At 55.4% G+C, this 21,695-nt stretch overlaps 1 protein-coding gene across 4 annotated transcripts in view; it reads right to left on the minus strand.

Annotated features, from left to right (window-relative positions):
- Positions 1-818: 818 nt before the first annotated feature.
- LINGO3 (leucine rich repeat and Ig domain containing 3) overlaps positions 819-21,695 on the minus strand; it is a 106,450-nt gene continuing 85,573 nt past the window's right edge. For 2 of the 4 annotated variants that reach the window (XM_050934356.1, XM_050934357.1), the window contains exon 3: positions 819-3,322. In XM_050934356.1, coding sequence (XP_050790313.1) covers positions 1,471-3,288 — 1,818 coding nt within the window. In that variant the 5' untranslated portion in view covers positions 3,289-3,322 and the 3' untranslated portion in view covers positions 819-1,470. Of the gene's footprint in view, positions 3,323-10,196; positions 10,277-21,116; positions 21,263-21,695 lie in introns of those variants that run through there. The other 2 variants (XM_050934355.1, XM_050934358.1) reach the window with 2 other exon arrangements.

Consider the following 21,695-nt stretch of genomic DNA (forward strand, 5'->3'; position numbering starts at 1 on the left):
GTGAGGGTGGGACCTCAGGAGAGGGGGCGGAGCAGGGGTGGGGTAAGGGCAGGGCCTCAAGGGAAGAGGTGGAGTAGGGGTGGGGCCTCAGGGGAGGGGGCAGAGCAGGGGCAGGAAGAGACAGGGTGCGGGTGGGGTCTTGGGGGAAGAGGTGGAGTGGGGGTGGGGCCTGGGGGAGCAGCAGGGATGGAACAGACCGGAGAGGCCAGCAGCAGCGAGGGTCGCAGTCGATATGGTGTCATTTTTTACCGTGGAGATTTCCTCTGCGCCTCTCGAGATGTAGGGATGGGCTTTCCCCCCGTAAGAGCTCCCAGCCTCCTGCCAACATGGCAGAATTTGCTGCCAGGCCCAGCCTAAAAGCAGGTAGCCACTGCGAATGCACAAGAGAGCCCCATGTAGCCCAGGAGAGCGTCAGCTGAGTCAGACACCTACAAGTGGGCCAGCTAATGAGGCTCTGAGCCTTCAGAGGCCTGGCCATAACTCACAGGGGCTGCGCTTCCTGTTTTTCCTGCCGCCACAACCAGCAGCCTGTTCTCTGGCTTTGAACGCCCATGTGCTTTGGTGAAATACTGCTCAGTGCCAATGGGGTGGCATTCATGCCTGCACAGACCCGTACGCCTGGAAGGGACTGTCGGGTTGGATTATTATTGCTTGTGCAGGAGGATCCCTCCCCGGGCACGGGGGTTTGCAAGCTTCAGAGGCTTCCCCTTTCTTCCAAATGCTCAGAGGAACTCATCCAAGGCACAGCACCTCCCCTGTGTTGGATTGAGCCACCCAGGCCGATTGGAGCATGTGCCGGGACAGCCGGGAGCTGCCCTCGCTCTGCGCTGCGGGTTAGTCCTTTGTCGCACAGGAAGACTTCTGTTGGAAATTCATTAAAAAAAAACAAACAACAAATTAAAAACGAACCATAAACAACAACCGACAAAGGATTCCAGATCGTCTCTTAAAAAAGGAAGCCGGTTCTCCGGGCCCAGACACTGCTTGCTCATGGTCTGAAAAATGCATAGTTGATACAAAAGAATGTTAGCTTCATTGTGAGGCCCTGACCCACAAGGGCTGTGCATGCCTCCTTGGCCCGCTCTTGTCCTCTGGGACCTGGGCATGGGTGGGTCCTAACAGCTCAAAGAAAGGGAGTGTGCTCAGAAATGAGAATAAGCCGCCGGGAGGCACCTGGGGCCATTTCCAGTGATGCTTCTCCTCAGTTCAGTTGTGTGGCAAGACCAATGAGGAAAAACACTCGCTCCTCCCAGTTGCTTCCAAGCCCTTGTGGTCAAATCGAGCCAATGTCCCAGCTAGGTTCCGCCGTGAGTTTTACTGCCTCGACCCTCAGGGAAGCGCAGCCACCTGACGAGATGAAGTGCTCACTTGGAAAACAAAGGAAGGATGCTCCAACCCCCTGCCAGGCCCTTGGAGGGCCCCATTTGGCGGCAGGCAGTGGACTAGGAACCACCCTCCTCTTGGAGCCACTCAGATCATCTTCATGTTGAACTTCCTGGCGCTGCCCTGCCCGGCAGTGGTGGTGGGGCCATCCACTTTGCGGAAGGAGTATTCCACGGTGAAGTTGTTTTTGTGCTGTCCCCGCCCCCGGCTCCACACAAAGAGGAGCAGGAAGCAGAAGAGCACGACCCCAAGGAAAGTGATGCAGCCCATGGCCGTGGAGACCAGGATGGTCTTGAGGTCCAGTGTAAACTTTAAGAAGACTTGCGTGTTGTTGTGGAAGGTGTCGTTGAACTCGCTGAGGTACAAGGTCCGGTTTGCATAAAGGGAGCCGTCCACGGGATGCCCCTTGACCGTCAAGGTGGCAAAATAGGTGTCGTTGCCTCCGGCATTGCTGGCGATGCAAATGTAGGTGCCACTGTCTTGGACCTGGGCAAAGCGGATTTCCAACGTGCCCCCGGGCAGGACGGTGGCTCTCCCAGTGCTCTTGGTGGTGATCATCCTGTGCTGAGGGGAGACCCAAATGATGGCAGGAATGGGCTCTCCGTCTGCACGGCAGAAGAAGAAGACAGACTGCCCTTCACGGGCAGTTATGTGCTGCAACTTTCGGTCCCTGATTTTGGGCTTTTGGCAGGTGAAGTACTCAAAGAGTATGGAGTCTGGGAAGTCACGCAGGGCGTTGCCCTGGATCTCAGGGGGTGAAGAGCACATGGGCTGCTGCCCATCGAAGTTCAGCGTCTTGCGGCGCTGTAGGATCCAGAGGAGGCGGCAGTCGCAGGCCAGCGGGTTCCTGTCCACACGCAGTGTCTCCAGCGTGTTTACTGAATGGAAGGTGCTCTCCTCCAGGGTGGAGAGGAAATTGTTGGAGAGGTTGAGGAGGCGGATTTGCCTCAAGCCAGCAAATGCTTGAGGCTCCACGGAGACCAAGAAGGCACCCACCATGTGGAGCTCTCGCAGCCTGATGAGGTCCTTGAAGGAGCCCTTGGGCACAGTGCTGATGGGGTTATAAGACAAATTCAGGAACATGAGGTACACCAAGTTCCTCATGGCAGCCGTGGGCACTGCCGTGATGTTGGTGTAGGTGATGGAGAGCGACGTGAGGTTTAGGCCCTGGAAGCTGGTGGGCGAGATGTCCTCCAGCAGCGGCCAGTTGTCGATCTCCAGTTGCAGGAGATTGTAGAGCTTCCTGAAGTTCCCATCTTCCACTGCGGAGATGCTGAGGTGTCGGAGCCGCAGGACCTCCAGGTTTTGGAGGTAGGAAAGGGATTCGGCCGAGATGGCCGTCAGGTTGCATTTCTCTATGGTCAGCCGCTCCAGGCCTAGGAGGCCAGAGAAAGCCCGTTGGGAGATGTACACCAAGTCATTGTCTCCCACCTCCAGGTTCTTCAAGTTCCTCAGGTCCTGGAACATATAGTCCAGCAGGATGACTATTTTGTTCTCGCTGATGTCCAGGAGGGTGAGATTGGTCAGCTTGGTGAAGACTCCAGAAGGGATCAGCTTGAGCTGGTTGCCTCGGAGCCGCAAGATCTGAAGGTGAAACAGGTTGCTGAAGGCTCCAGGCTCCACACTGACGATGATGTTCTCGCTTAAATCGAGTTCCTCCAGCAAAGGGTAAGAGGATAGGTCCCCTGGGTTCAGGCAGCGGATCCGGTTCTTGCTGAGCTCCAGGATCTTGGTCTCGGTGGGGATCCCCTCGGGGATGGAGGTGAGGCGTTTGCGATGACACACCACGGACTTGATCTGAGGAGCGCACTCGCAGCGTGCCGGGCAGGCCTCCATGGGGGCTGTGCTCAGAAGAATCCAATGGAGGCCCAGGACTGGAAACCAACATGTCATTGTGTAGACCATGATCTTAGGGTCACTCTACCATTCTCCCATGCACCTGGAAGAGAAAGACAGAAGCCGTGTTAACCGACTGAACGCATGAGATGCTAATAAGGTCCCGCGAAGCTCCAGACCCGGCTGACTGACAGCTTTGCACACTGTTGTTCTTTAACAACACTTCACTCTGCATTAGCACCTTTCACTCAAGAGCTTCTAATGCTCCCCTCCCCTCCTCTCCCTTCAATAACGATACTTAGTACTTGATGAATTCAAAGCTGTATGCACACATGAATTAAATAAGCCTTACCTGCTGTGAAATGTCAATACTATTTTGAAGATGGGGAAACTGAGGCACGGGGAGGCAAAGCGACTTGCAAAATGTCACCCGGCAGAGGCAGGATTAGCACTCAGGACCATCTATCCCCACCAAGTCCGCACTGATTCCTAATTCAGACCATGCAGCGGCTGGCAGGGCTGGCCGTTGAGTTGGTACACATCAGGATAATGGTTGATTTAATGGAGTCATTCAGGTAACTGAGTCTGGCCCTTAAAGGGGTGTGTCCCAAGTCATGGTTTTCAGGGGCCCAGCAACCCTCAAGCCCTTGTTCTCAAGAGCCCCTTTGGAATAAGGCCTCGTCTACACACAGGTTGCACTGGTTTATAGATTCATAGACTCTAGGACTGGAAAGGACCTCGAGAGATCATCGAGTCCAGTCCCCTGCCCTCATGGTTTAGGAAAAGCTTTGCTGTTAAACTAATTCAGTTAAACCAGTGTAACTTTTGAATGTGGACGTTCTTATAGCAATTCTACCTGAAGTTCATTTCAGAAGGGGAAGCTAAACTGGGGCAAGCGGGTTTAAACTCATGTGACGGTTCCCACACACAAAGTTGCACTAGGGTACCCATGCTGAGTTAACACCACACCTTCAGTTAAATTGACGCAACTTCTGTGCGTAGAGTAGGCTTCTCTGTTTTCAGATGCACACATTTGGGTCTCTGCCCTGGTCCAAACTTAACGCCGTCAACATAGCCAGGGGCGGCTCTAGCTTTTTTGCTGCCCCAAGCACGGCAGTCAGGCAGCCTTCGGCGGCTTGCCTGCAGGATGTCCCCGGTCCCGCGGAGTCGGCGGCTTGCCTGTGGGAGGTCCCTGGTCCTGTGGATTCGGTGGCTTGCATGCGGGAGGTCTGCCGGTCCTGCGGCTTCGGAGTACCCGCCGCCGAATTGCCGCCGAATCCGCAGTACCGGCCGACCTCCCACAGGCAAGCCGCCGAAGGCTGCCTGTCTGCCGCCCTCGCAGAGACCGGCAGGGTGCCCCCCGAAGTGTGCCACCCCAGGGAGACGCCTGGAGCGCTGGTGCCTGGAGCCACCGCTGAACATCGCTACGGTGCTCAGGGGTCAAAATTCACATCTCCAGAGCACTGTAGCTATGCTGACCAAATCCCTGGTGTAGACGCTGTTGCTCTAGCTACTGCTGCTCAGAGAAGTGGATTATCTAATGCTGGGGGGCGGGGGGAACCTTCCATCACTGTAAGAACCATCTACACTATGGTGCGACAGGAGCACTGCTACAGCTCCATATCTCTGCTGCTCAGCAGCCATAGTGTAGACACGGTCTGTAATTATCCTAACACAGAGGGAGCGAATGTTGTGTGTGTGTGTAAATTGTAAGTGGTGTGACTGGTGCACTGAATGGCTCTGCCCTTCTGCCCCACCTTGGTCCCACAGCACTCCCAGTGTGATGCAGGGGTGTGTGTGTGTGTTTTTCTGCAAGACACAGCATGCACAGGCTGTTCGCACAGCGTGGATCAGAGGCGTCCTTGTCAGAGTTTGGATTAGGAAGCTTGCAGATTGTACAATTCATTCTTTGTAGATTAGAGATTACTACCGACCTCTGACCCCTGAATTATAATGCACAGGCCTTAGCCTCCTCCATTCGTCCTCCAACTGATGAACCTGTCCCCGTTTTGCAGGGATTAGAATTTTTCTATCAACTTAATTTTTCTCTGCACTCCTCTGCATCCTCCCCAACCCATTTTTTTCTTCTGGTCTTTTGCCCTCCCTCGCTTCCAGATCCTTTGCCCTTTCCCTGCCAGCGCCCGTCTGTCTATCTCACAATGCTTTACACACTGTAATTAGACCTTACACCGGGCAGGTGTGATTAGCTCCATTTTTCAGCCCGGGGAAGTGAGGTGCAGAAAGCTGGAGTGATTCGCTGGGTCCCTGGCCGGGGAAGGCCTGTAACTCAGCAGTTGGCCATGTCACAGAGTTCAGAGAATCTCAGGGCTGGAAGGGACCTCAGGAGGTATCTAGTCCAACCCCCTGCTCAAAGCAGGACCAATCCCCAGATTTTTACTCCAGTTCACCAAATGGTCCCCTCAAGGATTGAACTCACAACTCTGGGTTTAGCAGGCTATCCCTCCCCCCCCACTTCACTACCCACTAGGCCGTGCTTCCCCCTCCATTCATATAAAGAGTTTAGTGGTCACTGGCTATTCCCTCCTTGGCCAGGTCACCAGAGCTGGAGTTTGTGAACCTTCTGGACAAAAGGCAAAGCTCCCCTGAGCGCTTGGCAGAGGTAATGGAGTGAGGAGCCTAATTTTACATTGGTGCAGAATTAATGATCTGCTGTGATATTTTACACCATAGTGCTAGGTGCTGTACAGACACAGAGTGAACAGATAGCCCCTGTCCCAGATGGCTGCTACTCATCACAGTAGTTTGCAATCAATTTATTGGTAGGGTCAACGTACCTGACAGCTTGGAGCTGTGAAAATCGAATTAAACACCTTCAATGCACGCGAGGACAGGCTGGCGAGTCTGTGCTTGCCAGAGCCTCGAAGGAGCCATCGCAGGGTTCACTTTACACCCTCCCTCCCCAGCCAAGGGTCCTCCCAAAAGCTGTGTTGCCTGGTGCAGCGGGGAGCCCAACCTGAGTCTCCAGCCTAGTGCAGCCTGGCCATTCTCCACCCTCGTCCCCTGGGAGCCCTGACAGATCCAGCCACTCCTTTCTCTGCTGACATCTGGTTTACGAGCCCGTCTGCCTGGCTTACTCTTCTTGTCTCTTTCAGTCATTTCCTATTACCAGCCCCTCCTTCTCTAACTGGCTCTCGCCGCTCCAGCTGACAGTCCATTAACGAGCTGCCCCCGTTTCTGTGTGCCGGGGTTGTGGAGCTGTGGGCTGCTACCTTCGATAAATACCTGGGATCTACCACGTAGCGCAGCCGGGCCAACTCCTGGCCACCGTGGTACCACTCACCCATGGTTATCTGATGGTGCTAGGGGCCAGGCCTAGCTTCGCTGACTAAAACGGAATTACACCAGGGCTGGATCCGGCCTAATGAGCCCCACAGGCATGAAGAGAACAGTTGGAGAACACTTTTACCTCCCTGGTCACTCAATTACAGCCCTCAAAGGCGTAATACTCCAGCAAAAAAACTTCAAATCCAGACCCCAACGAGAGACTGCTGAATTGGAATTAATCTGCAAATTGGACACCATTAAATTAGGATTGAATAAAAACTGGGAGTGGATGGGCCATTACACAAAGTAAAACTATTTCCCCATGTTTATTTTTCCTCCCTATGGTTCCTCACACCTTCTTGTCAACCGCTGGAAATGGGCCATTTTGATTACAAAGAGTTCTTTCCCCCTCTCCTGCTGGTAATAGTTCACCTTAACTGATCACTCTAGTTAGAGTGTGGATGGTAACACCCATTGTTTCATGTTCTCTGTGTACATTATCTATCTATCTAGCTCCATCCACCCCATCTATCTATTTATCTATCTATCTACTGTATTTTCCATTCCATGCATCTGATCAAGTGGGTTTTAGCCCACGAAATCTTATGCTCAGATAAATTTGTTAGTCTCTAAGGTGCCACAAGGACTCCTGTTCTTTTTGAGGATACAGAATAGCACGGTTGCTACTCTGAAACAGGCATTTGGTCGAAAATGAGACACTGCGTGGTAGGCGAGGCCAAGCAGAGTGCTGAGAGTTTGATGACTCTGGTAGCTGGGGGGGAGGTGTTCTCCCGCTTCCAGGAGACATGTGTGCTTACAGGTTGCGCTATGAGGGCCAACCTCAGCCCAGGTCCAGAACAAGGTTCCCAGACCATCCCTGAGCTGTCCAGTATGGGGCAAAGTTGGAGTCAATCCATGGTCCTGGGGCAGCGGGAGGGCTTGTGTTGTGTGACTCAGCATTCGGGGGTCACTTGAACCTCAAAAGGCAGCTTTGGGCCAGGGACCCATGTGAGCCCACTATGGGTTGGGTCCTGTCTAATCTGCCTCTCTCTCAGCATATCATAATAATATCCAGTATCCTAAAGGTTAATATGTTAGTGGGTGGTGGGAGGGCGTTTAAGACCCAGGAGTGCTGTGGATTCAAGACTGTGCAAAGGACACATTAAAAAATCTGGTACCCGGGACACACACCCCGCTACGGCGCATCATTGCAAAGCTCGTCAAACAGGCATCCGTAGCCAGCTGCTGCTATTTAGCTAATGAAGTGGCAGCGTCTGCCAGCAGCCCAGCAGCTATGAAGAGCCCACTTGAATCAATGAGGCTGCGCTGCGTTTACAACAGCACAACTGAGAGCAGAATCCCACCCTAACGCGACAGTCAATCCGACGGTTGCAGCTATTTTCCCTCGGTGTGGAACAAGCTGGGTGGGGTGGGGTGGGGCGGTGTCTCGGGCCTGGTCCCAGAGGACGTGTGTGTGTGTGTGGATAACATTCTCAAAAGCTCCTATATGAGTTAAGAGCCCATTTTCAAAAGGCATTTAGGCCCAGAGTTTCAAGGTATTTAGGCACCTAAAGCTCCAGAGATGCATCTTATGCACCTAACTGCCACTTTAAGGGCATAAATCCCAGAATCAGGCCCCCCACTGGGCTCCACAAAAGCCCTGCCCAGCTGCCCCCAAGATCCCTGTAGGCACCTAAACCCACTCGGTGCTTCCAGTATTGCGCTAAACGTTCCCTTAGCACCTATGTTTCTGCCTCTGAACGTGTGCCCTGCAGCCCCACGCCTGGAGACCAGACCCCAAAGCCCCAGAACCATGCGCCAACGTCCCTGCAGTAAGTGTGCTCAGAGGAGGAAGAGCACCCTACTGCCGGTAGCCCACTGGTTACAGATCTCACCTGGGAGACAGCCCTGGTTCCCAGCTCCTCCTTCACCTGAGGGGGAGAAAGGCTTTGAAGCAACCTCTTCCCCCTCTCGAGGGAGCACTCTACCCACCAGCTATGGGACATCCCAGTGGGGGGCTCCCTCACCCAAGGTTCTTTGTGAATCTAGCCCCAGTGGGATTTTCAAAAACACCCAAGCACCCAACTCCCATTGATTTCTGGCTCCTGGCTGCAGCTTTAGGCTCCTGATGACCTGTAAAAACCAGAACTGCAAACCAACGAGAGTTAAGGACTGGTAGTTAGCAGCCTAGAGAAGTCCTGTTTGAAAGGGGGCATAGGCACCTTTGATACTGTTACCCCATCTCACTAAAACCACCTCCCCCGCTGGCACGAACCAACCCTCCTCACCAGGCCCAGCAGAGAGGACAAGGCGGGCCTGGGCCCCAGGCGGCCCTTCCACCCTGGAGGTGGGCACTCTGGGATAGGTGTGAAGCACACAGCCTCAGCTGCACCCAGTGCTGATCAATGGAGGCCGTGACTCACCCAGGCTGTCCATCCAATGCCCTTCACCAGCACGGAAATGTGTTATTTTAGCAGCAGCTGCTGCACGAATTTGAATGCAGGGGAAACTAGCAGGCTGCTGATGGAGGAGAAACTCCATCCCTCCACCTCTGGTTTATAAGCAGCTTTGTATTTAAAACCTCTTTGCTTCTCCTCATTACCTGTGAGCAGAACAGTCAAGGCAGGGGAGAGGAATGCTGGGGAACGGGGGCACTGGCAGGTTGCCCGAGGGGAGGGGCTGGCGCCAATAGGAAAGCTGCCTGCTTTGCTAGCTGTGTTAACAGGCAATTATCTATTGGCAGTGGCGGTGCAACGGGAGGGCATAGGAGCCAGGGAGCTGGTGCAAGGAGCAGGCACCCACCAGAGGGATCTGCTTACCCCAGTGCCCAGCGATGGGTCCAACAGCTGAGTGGAGCCACCTTCAATCAACCACAGATACTCATGGCTCCACCCACCCTTTGTCTCCAGTCTCAGGGCCTCAGTGGAAGCATCAGCGTCCTTCCCCATCTCCAGCTGGCCAAGGGATCCTGTCCCTTCCTTGCAGACGAGGGCCTTGCCAGACAATGGTCTGTTTGCTACCTTGGGGCTGGCCTCGCTGGAAGGTCTACGCAGGGCTGGGTTTGAAGGCAGTCGGAAGAATCAGCTTGCACCGAAGGTGGCCACGCCCCTATGCAGGGGAGCAGGTTCTCACACCTCTGCACTGCTTGTGGGTGCTCCAGAGACTGGTGCTGGGGACGCAGCAGGGGGTGCTCTCCCTTCTGCGTCAGAACGTCTCCCATGACCCAAAGGTTTGGCCTGGGGTGAAGGCTCCTGGGGAGGGGTATCGGTCTGAGTTTGGGGCAGGGGCTGAGGGACAGGTTGGCTGCAGGTGGCATTTTGGAACAAAGGTTCGGGAGGCTCAGTTCTGAGTTTATCCAAACTGGTTCAGTCTTCTCTGCTTCTGAAATCTACAGAAATCCTTCCCTGGCTCTGTCCTAGCCCGCTTCTCATGGCGTTTCTCTCTTTATCCCAAGCCTGTGTCTTTAGGGGGGCTAGTTTTCTTCCTGCCCGCTCTGCGCCTGCCTCCCCTTTCTAATGCCCCCAGATGTACCCAGCTCCCCTCCACTCGCCCCATTGCACACACACTCCTTTCCGTTGTGATGAGAATTTTAACAAGAAGAGAAAATGGCAGCTGAACAAATCAATTGGTATAAGAATCTGAGGATGGTAACAAGAGCCGAAAATGCCACCCAAGGACTTCGATTCACTGACCTTGTGGAGATGGTAACTAGGCTGGAAAATGGCAGACACACCTGTTCTTTCTTGTTACCCTCTGGAGACACTGATGGGGCCTGAGGACATGAATTCAGGTCATGGAGTTAGCACCAGACTGGCAGATCATGAATGTCCCCTGATATCATTGCAGGGCTGGGGGGTACTGGGGTGGGCTTTCCTGCATGAGGTTACTAAGGACAGTGATCAGTCATCAGGGTGTTGTGGAGAAAAGTGATGTACGGAGGTAACATGGGCCAGCCCTCTGCTCTGCCAGTCCTGGGCACCCACGCAGATCTGCTGGTGCCCCTCACTCGTCACCGGCGGCCACTCCGAGGGCCAAATTAACATGTCAGCAAACTAGGCACGTGCCTGGGGCCCAGATTTGTGGGGGTCACCAAAATGCCTTGGATCCAAATTTTTGTGTGTGTGTGTGTGGGGGGGAGCAGAATGGCTGGACCAAACCCGAGTGGCACTGTGACCCCACGTGCCAGGTCTCAGTGTCACTCACTGAAATTCAGCCCAGCCAGCCCCGTCACGACCCCCCCAGTCTGAGCCATCAGAATGCTCACAACCCCCCTGAAAGTCCAACATGCCCCCACAGGGGGTGTGTGGCCCCTCTCATCCCGGTTGAGGATCTCTGTTTAGAGGGTCAGAGCCCAGAACTGTGTGTTTGGCAAAGGCCCTGTGACGGGTTAATCCCCTTGCAGCTAGTTCAGTCCTGGCCAACCCCACAGCTCTGCCAAAGCCCCTCGCTCCTGCTACCCAATCACCTGCCACCTCAGGAGAGAGGGTCCAGACCACCATGTTCAGAGTCAGATCCAACTTCCCCCGAATTCATGGGAGAGGGGTTGGTTTGGGACCATCTGCTTCCTGGCAAGACTGGCTGAGTGCCCCAACGTGTAGAGGTGGAGTCAAGCTGTCAAAATGGGGCTTTGAGACTCCCTGAAGTTTCATGTTTCCTGGATTCCCAGCCCAGAGGGCCATGGAGATTGAGGTTTTGAATATACAACTTCAGACAGTTAAGTGGGGTTATTGTAGCTTCCCTGCTCAATAGCTTCATACAGAATCGCTCTTCCATAGCTGTCAGGTACAGCTGTGAATGGGTGTCTCAGGCCATGTCTACATCTAAAATTTTGCAGCGCTGGTTGTTACAGCTGTATTAGTACAGCTGTATAGGGCCAGCGCTGCAGAGTGGCCACACTTACAGCAACCAGCGCTGCAAGTGGTGTTAGATGTGGCCACACTGCAGCGCTGTTGGGCGGCTTCAAGGGAGGTTCGGGGAACGCGAGAGCAAACCGCGGCGAAGCTGGTCTCCTTCTCCGGTTTGCTCTCTCGTTCCCCGAACCCCCGAGCAAGCAGGTCTCCTTCCCCGCGGTTTGCAGGGTGGTTCGGGGAACGCGAGAGCAAACCGCGGCGAAGCTGGTCTCCTTTCCCGGTTTGCTCTCGCGTTCCCCGAACCCCCGAGCAAGCAGGTCTCCTTCCCCGCGGTTTGCAGGGTGGTTCGGGGAACGCGAGAGCAAACCGCGGCGAAGCTGGTCTCCTTTCCCGGTTTGCTCTCGCGTTCCGGAACCACCCTGCAAACCGCAGGGAAGAAGACCTGCTTGTTCGGGGAACGCGAGAGCAAACCGCGGCGAAGCTGGTCTCCTTGCCCGGTTTGCTCTCGCGTTCCCGAACCACCCTGCAAACCGCAGGGAAGGAGACCTGCTTGTTCGGGGTTCGGGGAACGCGAGAGCAAACCGGGAAAGGAGACCAGCTTCGCCGCGGTTTGCTCTCGCGTTCCCGGAACCACCCAGCAAACCGCGGGGAAGGAGACCTGCTTGCTCGGGGGTTCGGGGAACGAGAGAGCAAACCGGGGAAGGAGACCAGCTTCGCCGCGGTTTGCTCTCGCGTTCCCCGAACCACCCAGCAAACCGCGGGGAAGGAGACCTGCTTGCTCGGGGTTCGGGGAACGCGAGAGCAAGCCGGGGAAGGAGACCAGCTTGATTACCAGAGGCTTCCTCAGGTATGCTGGGATACCTGCTTATTCCACGGAGGTCAAGAAAAGCGCTGGTAAGTGTCTATACTTGATTACCAGCGCTGGATCACCAGCGCTGGATCCTCTACACCCGAGACAAAACGGGAGTACGGCCAGCGCTGCAAACAGGGAGTTGCAGCGCTGGTGGTGCCCTGCAGATGTGTACACCTCCTAAGTTGCAGCGCTGTAACTCCCTCACCAGCGCTGCAACTTTCTGATGTAGACAAGCCCTCAGTGTTAGCGCAGGGCTCTGGGACTCTGCTCTCCTGGGTTCTAGTCCCAGGTCCGGCACAGGCTGGGGTAAGTCTCATTCTCCTCTCTGCACCTCAGCTGACCTGTTTGTAAAATGGGTATAATGCTGCTGGGAGGAGTGTAACCACTGCTCTCTGCTGGAAGGAATCAGAACAGCTCCCTGCGTGTCACAGTATTTATCACGCTACCAGACATCATACCTCAGATCTAGGGGCAGGGCCTTGTGCTTCTGTAGCCGGAGGGTCTGAGTTGTATCCCCTTTGCCACCAGGACATCTGGAGTGCCCATGGCACGCAGCCTAGAGAAAAGCAGGGTGGCCTGTGAGGCCACAGATTGACCCAGTGTTATCCTCCCTCTCCGGGGGATGGACAGGGTTAATTTGCGTGGCACTGGCGTGCGGACCCCTGCGGGGAATGCATGTGAGAGGCTGTGCAAAGCACTCCGCACATGCTCCCCTGGGCAGGGGGTCTCTCCCCTCCTGCTTGCTAAGGCTGCTCAGCGTCCCATGTGGATTACTGACTCCATGACAAGAGCCACAGTTGTGCCCTGATGGGCGATGAACCCCCAGGATCCTGGAAACCAGGTCAGCTGTGCTAGGATGCGTCCCCAGTTTGCCATCACGGAGCGCTAAGCAGCACTCCAGCCTCTGATGCTGCGTGCTGGAGCCCAGCTGGGCTGTGGAGAGAGGCCTCCATTAACTATACACAGGAACCATTCAAGCAGCCACTCTCACTAATGCCTCCCTTCCTCTGCATGTCTTATCTCGATCAGTCAACAGCATCTCTGCCTTTATCGGCCATCTATCTACACTATGTATCTAAGCAGCTCTCGTCCCTCTGTGGCATCTTCCTGTTCTCTCTACATCAGATGTGTCTCTTAGCAGAATCTATCTACTGTACTGCTGTTGCTATACCTTCTTTTAATAGATCCCTGGGGACCCAGGATGTCACTAGGCACTTTATGGTCACAGCAGGGATAGAATTTCAGCTTCTGCTCCACAAGCACTGGCTTCTGCCACTTGACCCGCATGAGAATCTCTATAAGCACTATAGGGCTCATGACACACAGCTGTGTCTTTCTGATTCCATCCAATAGGGGGCAGCAGAGCGTATAAACATTAACCAGTTCACTGCAGTATAATCTCTGTGTAGCAGCTCATGGTAGCAGTGAACTGGTGACTGTCACGGAGTCACCGGGCGATGCTCTGGAACTGCTCCCCACCAAGCCAGGCAGGACTTTGGGGAGCCTCCTCTCCCTTGGAGCAGACTTGTTCAGGGCAAGAAGCTCACACGGCTTCACCTCCTGGGTCTCTCCTTGGAGCATTCAGCATCCTCTGCCCCTCCGTGCGCTTCCCACAGCGAGTCCACCCCAGCGGGGTCCTGGGGAAGCCACCGGGTCCTGCACCCCCACTTTGCAGTCAGACGTGACTCTCAGCCAGCCAGTAAAACAGAGGTTTATTCGATGACAGGAACAGGGTCTAAAACAGAGCTTGTAGATACAGCGAACCGGACCCCTCGGCTGGGTCCATTCTGGGGGGCAGTGAGCCAGACCCCCAGGTCTGCCCTCCACCCTTGACCCCAGCCAGTTCCAGACTAACTACCCCTCCCAGCCCCTCCTCTCTCCTCAGCCACTTTCCCCGGACCAGGAGGTCACCTGATCCCTTTGTCTCCAACACCTTCAGCTGGCACCTTTGCAGAGGAGGGGCCCAGGCCATCAGTTGCTAGGAGACAGAGGGTCAGGCATTTAGGTGCACTGGCCCTTGGCTCTGCCAGATACTTAAGAACTGCCATGGGGACACTGAGGCACCAATACAGTATTCAGAGAAAACATTAAGAACTTTCCCAGTTCGTCACATCTCTCCCCCCTTCGAGACCGAACTGAGCGAGGTCACTCCAGCCAGTGACCTGGGGAAGTTCGAACCCACCAAGGTTCCCATGGATGCCCCAGCATCTCTCCCATCCCTTGGTCTGAGTTACACCAGGACAGTCCAGTCTTACGCCCTCCCTTAGGTCGGGTGTGCTTGATGGCACTTGCAGGCCGCATGTGGGAACGTTTATGCTGCCCACACCCTTTGCCACCCCAGTACCCCTGGGCTTCAAGCTGGGATTGGGTCTTTTCCCAGCACTCTGGTCTGTGATTCGGGCTCCCTTGGTTAAGAGCCCCCATCTTGGCCTTTGCCAGCTCTGGGCTTGGGCAGCCGCTTCCCACTTTGTGGCCCAGACACAACACCTCTGCCGTCCCCCCTTGCACTTTCCAGCTTTTACCGTCAGTCCCACCTCCTTGAGGCAGCCCAGCCCCCTCTTCACCTGGGACACCTGTTCCTCCCAGGTCTGGCTAAAGATGCACATGTTATCAGTGTCTGCCAGGGCCAAGTTCTCCATCCCTCTCAGCTTGTCTAGAATCTCCCCAGGCCTAGGCATGGGGTCGGCATCGGACACTGTGATGGCTTTAAGCTTCTGATAGCCCCCATAAAACCAGATCATCCTGTCTCGCTTGGGGATCAGCCCCACGGGTGAGGCCCATGGGCTGTAAAATGGCTGGATCCCATCTAAAGCCAGCATATCCCTGACCTCTCTCTCCAGGTTCAGGGGTCCCCTCACTCTCCTCCCATCCAGCAGCTCGAAAGGGAAGAACCCTGTGGATTCCTGGGGCACCACCAGCTGTCTCCCGATTCCCCCCAGTTCTACTTCCCCCTGGGGAGCCCATTCCCGGTACAGGAATCCCTTCTCTTGCAGGACTCTGTCCCTGCAGCCTTCCCCAAGGGGGTTTGCAGCGCTGTGGCCAGCAAGTTCTCTCAGCTTCTCCAAGGAGGGATACTTCTGCAGCTCGGTCTGGGATCCAGCAGCTGGGGCAGGGAGTGGGACCTGCTCCCTCTCGTTGGCTGGGCCTGGGGTCACAGCCCCCCTGAGCCCTGTCCCTGGTAGCTCCCTTCCTGCTGTGTAATCACTTCCCAGCAGCACGTCTGGACCAGGCAAACCTGTTTGGCAGCCGACCTGCCCTGCCCGGGTGTCCCCCCACTCAGCTGGGGTCTCAGCTCCCCCCGTGCTCAGCGCTGCCCTTGCTGTCCCAGTGGGGGCAGGCAGCGAGCTCTCTGCTCTGGTCACAGCATCAGAGCCAGCGTGAGCCCCGTCTCCGGTGTGCAGGGGGGCGGGGAGCATCTCTCCCTCCCATTCAGCCCCAGGGGGCTGGTTACAGGTAGGCAGGTATCCTGAGCCCAGCAGCCCCTCCCCCCTGCCAGCCAGGTTATTTGCATTTTCACTGACCATTTCAATCCTAGCCAATTGGTTCCCTGGATTTGAATTCAAACCCTCGGCCGTTACAGGAGCGGGGCCTGGATCCTGTCCCATGGGAAGACAGTCACCCCCCAACAGGGCCTCCCAGCCGATATCCTGGAGAACCCCAACTACCAGCCAGCCCGACCCCTTCTGGGTCTGCACAGGGATCTGGGCCATAGGCAGGCCGAGGGGCCTCACCCCAGGGAACTTCACCCAGGTCCCACAGTCCCTCAGCATCTGGGGCTGCACCACCACAGTTCTCTCTGTCCCAGGGTCTCGCCCCTGCAGGCGTGTTTCCCCACTGACCCCTGGGCAGCCCCCTATGTCTCTCTGCTCCACCATCACCAGTCCACGCTGCTGCTGCTGCTTCTGCAGCTTTTCCTCGGGCTCTTCCTTTCTCTCATGGTCCTCTCGCTCTCTCGGGCTCTGCTCCCATCCCATCCGTCTCCAATCTCCTGATGGGGAACCCAATCGTGAAGACCCTCGTCTGATTGGGGACCAGACTCCCGGGGATGCCTGGCTGATGCTCCAGCTGCTCTCAGATCCTCTTGTAGCCCCATCTGGGCCAGGAATCTGCTCCTCAGAGCGGTGCTTCTCCTTCAACTGCACGATTAACTGTGCCTTGGTGAATTTCCCCATGCGTAACCCTCTCTTTGTGCACAGGATCACAATGTCCTTCTCAAGGAGATGGTGATAGGCCATCACTTCACCGTTCCCAAGTGGCTCTGGACTCACAGGCCTGTGTGCTCTTGGCTCCCCCATGGTTTCCAGGAAGAACCCCTGGTGTGCCAGCCCTTCTCGTGATCACCACCTGTTTGCCAGGGTCGAGCTGCAGACTCCTCCGCCCCTGGGACTGCTCCTGCAATCCCCCGGGGAACCCTGCTACTGCAAAAATCCTTCTCTCTCCCAGGGTCGAGCGGCAAGCTCCTCCGCCCCTGAGACTGCTCGCTGCAGTCCTCAGGGGGACCCTGTTACTCCAACAGTCCTTCTCGCTGGTCACACACTCCCAGAGGTTAACTGCCCCCTGAAACCGTCCCTCTCTGAGCCTTCAGCATGCCTGGTCCTCATTATCCCTCCTTTGTTTTACTGCTCCCCAGTCACTTACTGCAAGCAGCGCCATTCACGGGGTGCAGTACATCCCGCCGCTGCCACCAGTTGTCACGGAGTCACCGGGCGATGCTCTGGAACTGCTCCCCACCAAGCCAGGCAGGACTTTGGGGAGCCTCCTCTCCCTTGGAGCAGACTTGTTCAGGGCAAGAAGCTCACACGGCTTCACCTCCTGGGTCTCTCCTTGGAGCATTCAGCATCCTCTGCCCCTCCGTGCGCTTCCCACAGCGAGTCCACCCCAGCGGGGTCCTGGGGAAGCCACCGGGTCCTGCACCCCCACTTTGCAGTCAGACGTGACTCTCAGCCAGCCAGTAAAACAGAGGTTTATTCGATGACAGGAACAGGGTCTAAAACAGAGCTTGTAGATACAGCGAACCGGACCCCTCGGCTGGGTCCATTCTGGGGGGCAGTGAGCCAGACCCCCAGGTCTGCCCTCCACCCTTGACCCCAGCCAGTTCCAGACTAACTACCCCTCCCAGCCCCTCCTCTCTCCTCAGCCACTTTCCCCGGACCAGGAGGTCACCTGATCCCTTTGTCTCCAACACCTTCAGCTGGCACCTTTGCAGAGGAGGGGCCCAGGCCATCAGTTGCTAGGAGACAGAGGGTCAGGCATTTAGGTGCACTGGCCCTTGGCTCTGCCAGATACTTAAGAACTGCCATGGGGACACTGAGGCACCAATACAGTATTCAGAGAAAACATTAAGAACTTTCCCAGTTCGTCACATCGACAGTATACCAGTTGGCTAGAACTGCTGAATGGGATATGCAGTATTTCTTGTTCCCATCCAGACGGGGTCAGTAATAAAACAATGGATATCCTTAAAAAAAAAAAAAGTCCTGAAAAACTGCTGGCTTTCTAAATTTGGGTTTTCTTGCCCAGGACAATTTTATCAACATTTTTAGCTACACCATTTTCAGAAGTGTTAGTGACATTTTTTGCTTGCCAAAGAACCCCGTGTTTTTGGTAAAAAAGACATTTCAACAACTGTTTTTTTTTTTTAGTAACAGTTTTGACCTTTACAATGAAAAATGTCACAAAAAATATGCCTGTGGTTTGGAATCCTGCAAAAGGGAAGCCACTTCAGAACCTCTTAGTTTTTGCAATGTTTTTTTTAAAATATAGCAACCAACAACAACTTCATATGTTGCTCCTTTCGTGAGATGAGTTTCCTGGTTCTCAGGCCAGGCCCCAGTGGTCATGTATCTGTAAAGCAAAACCCTTCAGCACAGATTGTGTTTATTGTGGCTCTTGGGTATTACACTCAGCAGAGAGACCCAGGGCTGACTGAGACATGCAATCAAGGCATGGTGTGTGTGTGTGTGCGCGTGTGCATGTGTGTCCGTGTGTGTGCACTTGCCTTGCTGCATCTGTTGGTAGGTGTAATGAAGTGGGGCTATTCTTAATGTTTCCTCTGAATACTGTGGGGGTTCTTCAGTTTTTGGCTGACACTCTGTCTCCTGGCAACTAATGGCCCGGGCCCTTCCCCACAGCAAGGGGATGCTAAAGGTGGAGGAGAACAAAGAGATCAGGTGACCTCCTGGCCTGGGAAAGAGGCAAAGGCCAGAAAGGAGGGGCTGGAGGGGGTTTTAGTTTGAGGCTGGCTGGGGATGGGAAGTGAGGGCAGACGGGGGTGTCTGGCTCGCTGGGCCCCAGAAGGGACCCAGCTGAGGGGTCTGGTTCTCTGTACCTGCAAGCTCTGTTTTAGACCATATTCCTGTCATCTAATAAACTTCTGTTTTGCTCGTTGGCAAGTCACGTCTGACTGTGAAGTGGGTGTGCAGGACCCTCTGGCTTCCCCAGGCAAGGACTCCGCTGGGTGGACTCACTGTGGGAAGCTCACGGAGGGGCATATGCTGAATGCTCCAAGGTCAGACCCAAGAGGTGAAGCCGTGTGAGCTTCTTGCCCTGAACAAGTCTGCTCCAAGGGAGAGGAGGCTCCCCAAAGTCCTGCCTGGCTTTGTGGGGAGCAGTTCCAGAGCATCGCCCAGGGACTCCGTGACACTAGGATAAAGTGAAACCTTTGGCCTCCTGAAGGGCTGCCCCACTCAGACCTTTCACCAGTGCGACACACACACACACAAGCTATGACTACATTAGAAATGTGCGTCGATCTACTATAGGTAGTGACTGTGGTGATGCATGTTCACACTACCCTGCTGGGGTCGGTGGTGTGCATCCTCACCAGGAGTGCTTCCATCAATCTAAGGGCGGTGTAGGGGGCTGAGAGCGTGGGTTCTCAGCTCCATTGGCTGCTCCCTGCCAGGAGCCTGGCTGCCCCATTGGCTCCTGACGGGCTCCTCACCCCTCTGCAACTGCTTCCCGTTCCCTGCCCTGGGCCTCTGCCCTACCCGCTCTCCACCGGGAGCAGAGCAGCCTTGTCAGTTTCACAACTCCAGCTCCAGCTGGCTTCTCCCCACAGCTGGGAGCAGGGTCCATTCTTCCCTCAGCTCCCAGCCAGGAGCTGGGGACAGCTGGGCTGTAGCAGCCCGGCTTGAGCCCTGAAATTGACAAGACAGCCAACAGCTTGTGTCTACACAGATACTGTGTTGCCCTAACCTCATGGACATAAGCCTTACGCCTCTCCTGGAAGTGGAGTTATGATGTCGGTGCAGTGGGGCGCTTACATCGGTGGGAGGACGGCTGGAGTGTAGACACAGACATAACTAGGTGGACATAAGCTGCGTAGTTGAGACCAGCCCAAAGGTATGAAGCAATAGTTGTCTGCTAAGCGATATCTCGTGCTGGGCAAATGATCGAAGACTCCTTCCAACCTCTCCACTCTTGAGACCCGAACTTTGGGTCTGGTGGGAATTTCAGGCCTGGGTTCAGGCTGGTATTTTATCATTGCCCGCGGGGCTGCCCCTCCGGATGTGCTCGCTCTCTCCCATTGCGCACGTGACAGTTCGCAACGCAACACGCTCCTGACCCCGACTCAGCAGCCAGTGCGGACTTAGAAAAATCCAGGGCAACAGTGAAGGCGGCCATTGGCGTTCAGCCCCACTAACATTCTGTAGCACAGAGCGGGCCGCTGGTGCTCCCCAGGAGTCCCTGTCTCTGTATTTATCTGGCCCGGAAAGCAGGTTTCCAACCTTTTTCTTTCTGAGCTTCCTGCCCCCAGCATGCTATAAAAAATCCATGGCCCACCTGTGCCACAACAACTGGCTTTCTGCGTATAAAACCCAGGGCTGGCATTAGGGGGTAGCAAGCAGGGCCGTTGCCTGGGGTCTTGCATGGGGGCTCCCGTGAAGCCAAGTTGCTCAGGCTTCGGCTTCAGCCCCGAGTGGCAGAGCTCAGGGACCCGAGCATCAGCCCCATGCGGTGGGGCTTCAGCTTTTTGCCCTGGGCCCCAGCGAATTTAATGTTGGCGGATGCACTGAAACCTGCTCGCGGCCCCCCAGGTGGCCCCAGACCCCTGGTTGAGAACCACTGCCATAAAGATCACTCACCTTTGCTGAATTTTTAAGCAATAGGATTTACTACCCGCTGTGGGAGGTGACCGGCTGATGGCTGTCTGGGAGACCCTCTCTGTCATCCCAAGTCAGCTCACCTTGCCGTTCCCCTGAGCATGCGCTGGGGAAGGGACGGGAAATGCACCCCGTCTTGCAGGCAGCAGGCAGGGTAGGCCGAACAGGCAGGATCCCACTAGTTGGCTATCCCCTCCATCCTCCCACTAGCCACAGGTAGACATAGAGCCATGCACAGATCACATACACAGGGGCACCCACATGCCACCGCACACAGGGGCTCACACACACACACACACACACACACACACACACACACACACACACACACACACACACACACACAGAGTGCCCTCTCCCCAAACACGTACACCTCCCTTTCCATAGACTCACACAGAGGCATGGGTGTGTATACACACACACACACACAATACACATCTGCTCACTCATCCCCCCTTGCCAAACACACTCACACAAACCCGAGACACAACACGCACAAACACAGTACTAACTCACCCCCCCACCCCTGCACAAGCCCCCTCCCCTCCCCCCATATATACACTCCTCACCTCAGCATTTGCCCCTCCCATGTCTGAGCTGCATTCAGCGCTAATAATATTTTCAAGTCCATCACCCCCAGGTTGGCGATGCTGCGGCTGCTTTGTTCTCGGTCAGATGTGCTTCCCGCCCCTTACGGTGCTGCAGCTGCCTCGAAAAAAGCCTCTGACCAGGTGGGATTTAAAGATGCTTTGTGCTCGGTTAAAAGGGTAACAAAGGGAGAAAAAAGAGCCATTTGCCACTCACGTTTGCGCCCCAGATCGCTTCATTACCAGGCAGCGTGAGTGTGAGATCTGTGTCTGAGAGGCTCAGCGCTGTCAAGGAGCTGTGGGAGCAGCAGGCTGGCCAGCCAGCACATTCCTGGACAGAGCCTCGGTGTCTCCATGGGCACTTCCCAGAGACGGCTTCCCTAGGAAGTGAGGTCCGCTGCAACCTAGCCAGAGTCCACGCCTGAAACACAAGCTTTGGTCTATGGGAGGTTGCAGGGAGCTGGAGCACATGGTCCCATCACAAGCACAGAGCAGCACTATTGCTTGTATTAGGGAGCTGTCATCGTGGACTAGGACCCTCCGGTGGCAGGTGCTGTATGCACTCAGCCCAAAAGGACAGCCTTTGCCCCAAACAGCTCACAAGATGAGACAAGCGACAGCAGACGGGTCCAGACAGTTATTCAGTAGCTGCTGCACTTCCTTCCGAGTCTGATCTGCTGCCCCACTGTGGCACTAGAGGAGCTATGCTGCCGAGGGGTGACCCAAGCCCTGTCATTTTGCAGTGTGGACTCAGCTTGAGCTGCAGCCCTGACTCAGAAGGTCGGCATAGCGCAGT

This window comes from Gopherus flavomarginatus, chromosome 24 (assembly GCF_025201925.1).
Source record: "Gopherus flavomarginatus isolate rGopFla2 chromosome 24, rGopFla2.mat.asm, whole genome shotgun sequence".
In the NCBI taxonomy this organism is placed as follows: Eukaryota; Metazoa; Chordata; order Testudines; family Testudinidae; genus Gopherus; species Gopherus flavomarginatus.